Below are 10,106 nucleotides of genomic sequence, written 5' to 3'. Positions count from 1 at the left end.
AGACAAAAACGTGTTTTTAATAACTTTTTCCAAGAAGAAAACTAAACAAAACAAAAAAGGCATTGTGCAAATTGTACTGCTATTGGTAGTGTTATCTTTAACAGACTGAAAACATATGAAGGCATAAAACATCTCAACATTGCCAAAAAATTAAAGTGTAAAACTTAACATTCAAAGGCAAATACAGGATCCATTACAATAAACAATCCAGAGTTACTGAATGAAAACTTCCTGTTAGCATGGCGGCTAGCTGATTACTGCTAGTTCTGATTGGCTGTTTATGACTGAGTGGAGTAATTATGCAGAACAGGGAGGAGATCGATTATTTTTTCAGAGATTATCTGTCTCATGTTAGGACAGCGAAAGTTTTAATAGGTATGTAAAATGTATTTTTTTTTTTAGGTTAGATGCTGCAGCTTTAAGCAGGTTCGGTGTGAGAGTCACTACCAGGTGGACCAGAAGCGAAGCTCCATCTGTGAAATATTACTACCTGTAGCGTAGCAGCGGTTCAACAGCGAGAGCAGACCAGTGTCTTACATCGCAGCTCGAAGACTTAAATAATTTTGCGGGTTATTTGTTTAACTTTTTGACCGTCATGCTAATCCTGGTGAGTGTTTGTAGCTGTGCGCTGCTTTACCTGCTATCTGATCCTCCGTATGTCTTTTTTACTGCCTGGAGCCTCGATGTAGCCAAACTCCGTCAAGTATGGCAGTTTTTATGTCGTATTAGCTTCGTTGTGTTGATGCATTTTGACCTGCTTCAATTTTCCGCCGCAACACGCAAACTTCCCCATTCGCTCAGTGCAATATAGTTCCACATCGCTTAGGATTTGTTGCTGCGCGTTTGCGCAGTGTGAAGGAACGAAGAGACCAGCTGCACAGGCAGGCTGCGAAATGAGATGCAGGTGATCAGTTTGTGTGATCGGCAACAAGAGACGTGATCGGCGATCACCGATCATACACTTTTTCACGGCCGATTATGATCAGTGGCCGATCGATCAGCACATCTCTAATATATATACACACACACATATATATATATATATCCTACATTTTTTTATGAAATTTGTTCAATAATGCTAAATCTTAAAGTGTTATACTTAATTCAATAGATAAGTTTTTGACTAAAGGTATATTAAAATGTTCACTTTCTGTTACAAATAAAGATAATTTGGTAAATATGGTGGAACTTTTGCATTTGAATTCAAGCCTTCGCGCCACCGCGTCATGTCTGGAGAGGAGGAGCTTTAGTTTTTCCCTTCGTCTCTTTTAGTGGCCGTCTGGGTGGATGTGGGTTTCAAACTCCAGTTCTGACTTGATGTATCCCAACAGAAGTTTTACACAAACACAGACAGAGAAACTATCCTTACCTGGGACATCAATTATTTTCTTGTACACGTTCAAGAAGGCGGCCTCTGCTTCTTTACTCCTTTTACTCAAGGCGTCGATCTGCAAAGACGAAAAAAGGAAAAGGAACGGTTAATTATCACCACAAATCTGAGAGTCGGATCTACTGACCCAAGAAGAAGGCCCATTAAATTCACAGTAAGAGGAGCCTACATATCTGTCTATTCTCACTATGCTTTGGTATGCTGCCTGCAATGGCAGCCGTCTCGACGAAGGCGTTTCCTTCCCCGTGAAGCCAGTTCAGCTGTTCAGCTGCTGACGGATGCTTTTCGTTTGCCGTGCGCGAGCGCGCGTCTGCGTCGCTCTGTCCTCGAGTGAGTGTGCCTAAGTCCGTTTGTTAGCCTGTGTGTGTGGGTGTGTGTGTGTGCGTGTAAAACGGTGTGTGTTCGTCTCCCCCCTCCAGCACGCTGACATCATTAAACAGCTGGCTCAGTCTTTCCAGCCACAGCAGGGGCAGATTATTCAGTCAGCTCTTAGCAGCAATACAGTGTGGATCCATTACTGATGTAGCCATTAACACAAGAGAGCACGGCATGCATTCCATCACCAATAATATCGAAATGGACGGCATTAGGACAGATCCATAAGAAACTACTACGAAAAAAATCAAGCTGTGGAATTTCTGGAGGGTTTTCAGCGCGGCAGCAGGAAGCGGCGAGGCTCTGCTACAGAAGGTGCCACGCGTCCATATGAGAATCAGACGCGGTAGTCGAGAACGCATCTGAAATCTTGTCTAAATTGAGGGAAACAGATGCCAAATAAAGACATTCAGATGGTGCTACTGTACTGGGCAGAGCTACAGCTGACTACGCTGGCTGCCGCGCTCAGACTAAACAGCCCATGTGTTTCTCTTCCAGCTCCTCCAGCACGTTCACGTACTGAAAAGGAATGGAGACAAAAGCCTGCGCAAGTCCAAATATAAAGTCTTCACATTCCCAGCCAAACCAGTAGTGTAGTTGATGGGTGGTTTAAGGGGTTCTTGCCACTGTAAACAGAACAGGCTACATGTAACACTGCCTCGGCTCCTATGGGAACCTAATAAATCTCCTCACATGGCTTTGATTCATCTGTAGTTTTTTAGCCACAAAACATCTGGCCCCGAGTAGGCTGGTGCCAGCACCCCTCCTTCTTCCCCCCAAAGTCTTTTTATTTCTGGCTTTCTCTCAGTCTATCTCTTGTCACTTCCATGTTCTCCGACTCATTCTCCCCCCCCCTTCCTTTTCTCCCTCAATGATTTTCGGCGTCAGTCTCTCACATGTTTCTCTGTCACAGAACTTTCTACTCTCTCACACGGAAGCAAAAACAACTCTTAGAAGCGGGCCGGTTACCGGTATCGAGGTACATGGAGGTAAATTTAAATGGGCTAAAATTTTCCGTTGCATCGTTCCAGCAGTATACAGTGGTTTTAATGAGCCGCCAGAGAGAGTTCTGGGGCGACAGGAGTTTTAAAGAGCCCAGAGCAAGTCAGCGATTGCTGCACACTGCTGGTCAGCTGGTGGAAAAATTGCTTCCGTACAGGAAAGGCAAACTAAACGATTTGGAAATCTTTCCATTTGTGAAAAACTTGCATGGTCATCATAGTGTGGAACAAAAGGAGCGCCAGCCGTCACTCCTACCAACAAAGCACTGTTTTTACGACCATATGCTGCAAGCTAGGAGCTGCATGTCTGTTTAATCAGCGATTTGCAGGCTTTATTCAAGCAAACAGCCCAATTAATTAACCAGCAGAACAGGATCACTGATGAATTTAGTGGGTATTGATCCCAGGGTTTATCCAAATTTAACCAACTCAAATTTAAGATTTTTAAAGACCTTTTTAAAGACCATTGTGAATCAAATTTAAGACCTATATTACGACAGACAAAAGAAATGCAGGGGACCAAAACTGTAAAATTTCTGTAGTTATTTTGTGGCTTTTGGTAGCAGCTTTGTGCTTCTCACATGGCATATGCTAGCTAGCTATATGCTAGCTGCTAATGGCTTACTGGCTAGCTAGCTAGCAAGTTTTAACAACTCATTTCCGGTAGCCTTAACCACCTTGAGTCCAAGAATGCAGTGAGTGAAATTTTTACCTGACAGAAAAGTCCCACCAGAAAAAAAATGTCCGTCAGAGGTTAAATAGTTCTTTCATGACAAAATTTAAGACTTGAGATTAACGCATTTAAGGCCAACTTAAAATTTTTTAAAGCATTTTAAGATGTTTAAGACCTTAGTTTTATATGAATTTAAGACTTAATGATGCAGACATCACATATCCTACAGTTCTAATCTAGTCAACATTAAAATACAGTAAAAGTCATAGATGTTGTACACATTATTTTAGCAGGAGCCTGAACATTTATTTATTTATTTTATGTTTTGAACGTTCTGGCCAGACATTGTTTAAAACCATTTCAGCTTATTGTTCAATTGTATATCTGTGTCCATTAAAATTACCAAGACATAAGTTGCAAACACAGCTAAGGTTTCTGAAATATTTGAAACTCCACTTAAATCAACTTATTTTCCATGAACCAACTATATATAGAGTTAGACAAATGCTGCATTATCTGCTACGACTGCCAAGAACAGTCATCTGGTAGAGAGAATGATGATGCGATCAGAGGAACTGATTAGGTCACATGAACAAGTAAACATTTTGAGCCAAGAACACGAACAAGATCAAATCAAAGACCTCCACTCTGATTATGCAATTTACTTTGCCTGCTGCGTTGGCCCTTTACAACTTGTTGAGCCTATATGAGCAGATTGCTTCATATAAAAATTTGGGCCAATATCAATATCCAATATTAATATTACTGCAATGACCAATGCCCAATATTTAGGATATTGGGGCGACGGGGGTGTGAATTCATCCTATAATCAGTGGGTTGACAAATTCCAACTCCACTCTGTCTGGCTTAATTGTGTCCTTGAGCAAGACGCTTCACGTGCTCCGCCTGCTTATGGTGGTCAGAGGGTTTGGAGGCGCCGATGCATGGCAGCCTCGCTTTTGTCAAATTGTCTCAAAACAACTGTGGCTACAATGTAGCTTACCACCATTGGTGTGTGAATAAATGTGGCATAAAACATTTTGTCGTCCTCTAGACTTGATAAAGCCCTAGAAAAGTACAGGCTATTTGCAATATCTATATTTCCCCGACACTATGACAAAAATTAAAAAGCCACACCGCTAACTTTAACACTCCTTCCAAACCACAAATGGAACAAGATAGAAATAAATATTGACTATTAATACCAGCCTAGTTTTAATTATCAGACCAATGCATTAAAAAATGACTAACATGTTATTGCCGTTCTATCGACCATCTCCAATTTCTGCCATCCACCTTCAATTCTTACTCCCTTTGACAAAACCCAAAAATCTACAATGCAAAAATAATATTTTTTACAGCGCTGCACTTTTTAAAAAACTTCATTTGCAGCAATCCTGCATTTAAAAAAGAAAAGGCCCCTCTAAACATGTACTTTACAGTGAAAGATCGTGTGTGGTTTACATTTTTTTTTTTTTTTTTTTTGCGTAGACACCGTGAAACTCTCATAACTGCCTAAACTCCAATGATAAATCCCGTTCCCACAACATGCCGCATCATGGCATCATGCCCTGTACCCTTCTCGAATGCTGTGTGACCGTGTGTGATTGAAGATACTCAGCCACTAATGGAAGATTACTGATGTTAAGACCGCTTACACAACAATGTTGAACTTGTGTGCATGTGTTTGTAATAACATGCGATCAGAGATTCTGAGAACCATCAACACTGTCGATAATAAAGACGGCACAAAAAAAGAAAAAAGAAAAAGACGGGCTGATGGCAGTGAAGGAAACCAGCTGCATGACTGTACAATGACTGGGCCAAGGTCAGTGGTACAGCAGCTTTATATAGCGCAACATGGGAGGCAGGAAATAGACGTTTAATGTAGGACACACCCTACAGTTAAAAGCAGGTTAACTGCAGGACCAGAGCCATTAGAAGACCACCCAGGATTTGCAAATACAGCCCTGCTGTTCCAAACTGCGGCTCGCTCAACCAATCCCGATGACATCTGCTGTTACACGCTCCCCTGCCCCCATCCCACACAGACACACACAGACAGACAGACCCAAACCAAGCACAACAAACCAAGTGACACAAATGATACCTCGCCAGTATCGGTGGGTTACCAATGAGAAGTGCTTACAATGGCAGAAGGTATCCCTGACAAATCCACACACAAACACATACATAGATACGTCAGCAGCTTGTGGCACCATCATTCAGCACCGCCTTGCTCCCCTATCTAACCCGTAGTGTGTGAAGGGCATCGAGCTGACCTGTGTGTGTGTGTGTGTGTGTGTGTGTGTGTGTGTGTGTGTGTGTGTGTGTGTGTCCGAGTGTTTGTGCGTGTGTGCAAGTGTGGCCCCAGTGGAGTCTGATAAGGGGAGGCTATGGGAAGCAGGGACTGAAGTGTTGGATAATGGAAAAGCTTATCTGATCGATGGACCAACAAGGAACACTAAGCATGCAATACACACACAGCACACACACACAGAACCCGTTTACCAAACTAGGGCCTGGTGGAAACCGTACTGTTATTGGTAATAATTATGACCCGAGGGCATCCACCTTTCAATGACAAAGATTAAAAGTGTCGGACCCTCAGAGTTCCTTACGCTAAAACTTTTTATTGCTCTGTCAAAGCTCCACAGTCACTTAGTAATGATTAAAGTTTGTTGGAGCGGGGTGGGGGGAGGGAGGGCGGGAGCTTTGGGATGGGTTACCGAGAGACTCCAAGACGACCCCCCACACCCCTTCTGTTTTTTTGGTGCCGTCTTGTTTCTGATCAAAGGGTTTGAGGGCTAAGCAAACAAAGACGGGTCTAAAATTACACACTCCGAAAACGACTCGAGTTGTGGCACGCAAGCGCACAGAATAGTCGCCTGATTGATGGGGTGCTCCGAGACTGGCGCTGGTGTACAGTATTATCTCAATAATCATAAGATAATGTCTCTCAGTTCCGCGGCCACCCACTGCGCTTCTCGGCGTGTCCTGGTGTGCACGCCATCGAGGTGTGTCAACATAAAGATGGTGGAAACAGCTGACAAAGCCCCAATTATACTGCTGGCTGTTCCTATTCTCTAAATAGATTGTGGATCATCAGCAGAACGCGGTGGAACCGCGATAAATTACTGTATTTTTACACAACCGCCGGCTGTGTTTGTTGTTTTAACACAAGAATATGGAAACTAACCCAGTGTTAAACTGTAATATTCCATGGCCAGTAGTAAAACAGACCTTGTCACTATCTATTCAGATGATTTTTGCTCGACTGCATGGGTGTGTGTGTGTGTGTGTGTGTGTGTGTGTGCGTCAGCGTGCACCCACCCACTCCGACCCTGAATAAAGCCCCAGTCTTAACCAGCCGTCTCCACTCCTACCCTCGGACTTTCACATAAGGGAGTGAACTGGAAATGCGTGGCTGCCAGAAAGGAGGAGTCAAGACAGAATCAAGATGGAATCAGGCCAAAATGATGGAGGACGGCAATATTAAGAGCATAATGCAGCACATGCACAGTTTAGTCAACTTTTATTGATCCTCGTGAATTCACCATTAAACTGAATGTAACCAAATGTGGCACGACGAGGGGAGGAGAAGGCTAGTTTATAGTTCACCAAAAGACCACTGAATTATACAGAGGAACAAAGTGTGAGGAAATAGCAGTCACTGAGTTGTGACTGGATAGAGCTAGGGATTTTGTGGTGACTTTTTTTTTTTTTTTGCAGGATGCAATTTAAACACACCCTCAGGCTACAGAACTTCATGAATAGGACAGAAAATCAAGAGCAGAGGAGAGCAAAGCCAAGGAGGAGAGGAAAAGGGGGAAATGAGATAGTGCCGAGGGAGAGAGAGAGAGAAAACAGTTGGTGAAGAGAAGAAGTGACAATGTAGGAAAGACGAGAGAAGAAGAGGAAGAAAAGGGCACTGAAGAATGTCAAACATGGTTTGTCAACAGCGGTTTTTAAGTACTGTAAATGGAACAGTGGTGGTTACTTTAAATTTCTAAACATACTTTAAAAACAAAACTCACCTCTCCTTGGAAGCTCTTCAGCAGAGGGGCAACCTGTTTCCGTAAATCCTAGAAAATAAAATGCAGAGGGATTAGCAAACAATGAAAATCTGCTAACATTTTAGCATTAAAACGAGACATTTCCCGACTGGTGATCTGGCGATTTTCAGCCAAAATCAGCTCTGATTGGAAACTAAGCAAAAATAAAATCTGATCTTTTGCCAGTCAGTGAACACACCACACATTACCGCTACCAGCTTGCATCGACGACCCTGTGTGGAAGTGGTTACTGAGGGAAGCATTTAAAGTTTACTGCGTCTTCAAAAGGGAAGAATATCAAAAGGTGAAAGACGCTGAAAAGAGGAAACCAGCATTATCTTACAAAGACACGTCAACTGCTTTCTTCACGTATCTACAGTGGGTTGGATATCAACAGATAACAGGAAGCTAAAGACGTTACAGCAAAACTGTTATACTTGATTATTTTCAGAGTCTAACTGGGACCGTCATGGGACATGCTGTAACAGGACAGGTTGGCAAACCTTTGGAAATAACACAGGTAGTTAGGTCTACTTAATGAGGAATGCACTCAAACTACTGTGTTTACGCCAACCATACTAATCTCATTAATATTAGAGGCTACAGAGTTTGAAATGTTGGCTCTTTTTTTTTTTCATAATCGTTTGTGAAAATGAGTGAAAATGTGTTCAAAATCAGAACTGCGTAATGACAATTGTTTCTTCATGCACACAGTGTGACATCACCCTGGTCACATTATAAATAAGGATCAAGCACTTAATGTTCTCTACAGCTACATTAAAACATTTTTCTGTTAAATCTAATATGTTCAGACAGAATATTTTTCAATGGATCTTGTAGGGAAAAATATCTGGCGAGATATTTCAAAATGTTCAAAGAGATAAATAGTGATTTTAGACAGGTTTTATTTATTGATACTTCTGCAGGATTTCTCTGTATTCATGGATTTACGTAGTGGCTGAGGGAGACAGCGCTGTAACTTTGAGCCGCTTATGAAAAAGTCAGTTTATTTTCCAATTTCTCTTGAGAATGGAAAACAATAACATCTCATTTAAAAAAATAAAATCAGTTCCCACAGAATCTCTAATTGGTGTCTCTGTTAGTAAGATATCTGTAAATTTAAAAAGGAGGCTGGGATGTACTGAAGCAGCACAAACCAAATCCAACAGAACACTGAAATACATCAAATCCTAGATTCAAAGAGGCAGCCATTCTTCTTGCAGCCAATAAATCCACTGTAGTGTGTGAGTGATGAACAGAGTGGGGGGAAAAGGCCCAGTTTTATACCCTGAGGTGCTTCACCGGACTGTGTTTCTCATAAGAACAGGTGCAGCACCACCTGGGCCACCCAGAGGCACCGCTAGTGCGTGTGATTCAGTGGCGAAAGGAGCCATGGAGCAGGCCTACAGTTAATGCAAATTGTTTTAGTGGCACACCAGGGTTTTTTTCCCCCTCCCCATTTCTCTTACAACAAACCAAATGCATTTCATCCTTCAGGTCCGGTATGGTATGACTTTCCAGTACGAATCAGCAGTTTCAGATTAGATAGCCAGTCTTGTATGTATCAGGGGAACATGCAAATCACCATGCTGTTAGCCAAGCCTGCATCCTGACAGACTGAACTGGAGCGTGCGGTAAAAAGCTCAGCAGAATAGGACATTATGTGCAGAAACATTTGATTTGCACAGTGTACGGATGCAAACACAAACACAAAACCGGCTAATGAAGACGTTAAGTAGGGCAACAGCAGCTGTTTGAAGAGGACAATCTGCACCTTTTCTAAAACCTGCAGCCAAAACGCCAAGGGGGAAGTGTGGGGTAGCAGGCATCCCGAGCTGACCTGTGACCGGCGTCTGGGGCTGGACTAATCTCGAGTCGGTCCAGACAGGCCGTTTGTCTGGGGCTTAGGACAGGTCAGGAGTCTGTGACCCCGCTTCATTGTTGCCTCATTAGGGGTCGGATCGGCCGTTTGTCTGGGCCAATTCAAATATTCCCCAGTCGTGGGTAATGACCTGCACCCTCTAACCCCGCTTGTCCAGCCCAGGGTTGCCTCACGCCCAAAACCACCAGCATAAGTGGCTGTTACAAAATTTGCATCAGATTGTGATTATGCCCCACCTCCACACCCCATTTCGGCATGCATTTGAGATTACCTATACATGCTGCGGTTTGGATGACAACGGTTTACCCGTTTAATTTAGCTTCAAAATATTAGTACACTTAAGTCAACCTTTTATTTTAAAACTCCACTAAGAGGCATAAAATTATTTTTAGATCAATATCTATAGTTAGGAGGTTGTCATCTCTTCCAGGAAAGTCTATTAGCCCTGCAATAATTGCTTACAGCATGAAAATCCCAATCTTCAGATTCTATTTAGCAAGTGCTCACATGACGGAGTTGGAAGTTATGCTTTTCTGAAGCAAATTACAGGATTCCTAGAAATGTTAAAGGTTCTACTCTTTCCCAGACACAAATGTTCATGTTTTTCAACTAGTCTGTGTAAGAGATTGGACAAAAAAAAAAAAAAAAAAAAAAAAAAAAAAAAAAAAAAAAAAAAAAAATTTTTGGGGGGGGGGGGGGGGTATTATTTTTTTTCCCCGCGCCTGTTGTT

At 42.5% G+C, this 10,106-nt stretch overlaps 1 protein-coding gene across 6 annotated transcripts in view; it reads right to left on the bottom strand.

The window, feature by feature from the left end:
* The window catches only part of cux1b (cut-like homeobox 1b), a 116,551-nt gene that overhangs the window by 62,097 nt on the left and 44,348 nt on the right, over positions 1–10,106 (bottom strand). For all 6 annotated transcript variants that reach the window (XM_015049369.1, XM_015049367.1, XM_015049368.1 and 3 more), the window contains exons 3-4: positions 7,477–7,524; positions 1,370–1,448 (exon numbers count right to left, since the gene is read on the bottom strand). In XM_015049369.1, coding sequence (XP_014904855.1) covers positions 1,370–1,448; positions 7,477–7,524 — 127 coding nt within the window. The remainder of the gene's footprint in view (positions 1–1,369; positions 1,449–7,476; positions 7,525–10,106) is intronic.

This window comes from Poecilia latipinna, unplaced genomic scaffold (genome assembly GCF_001443285.1).
Source record: "Poecilia latipinna isolate Pla-1442-1.1 unplaced genomic scaffold, P_latipinna-1.0 Scaffold943, whole genome shotgun sequence".
Taxonomy (NCBI): domain Eukaryota; kingdom Metazoa; phylum Chordata; class Actinopteri; order Cyprinodontiformes; family Poeciliidae; genus Poecilia; species Poecilia latipinna.
Note: the sequence above shows the minus strand (reverse complement) of the source record. Positions and strands in the feature narration are given on the sequence as shown.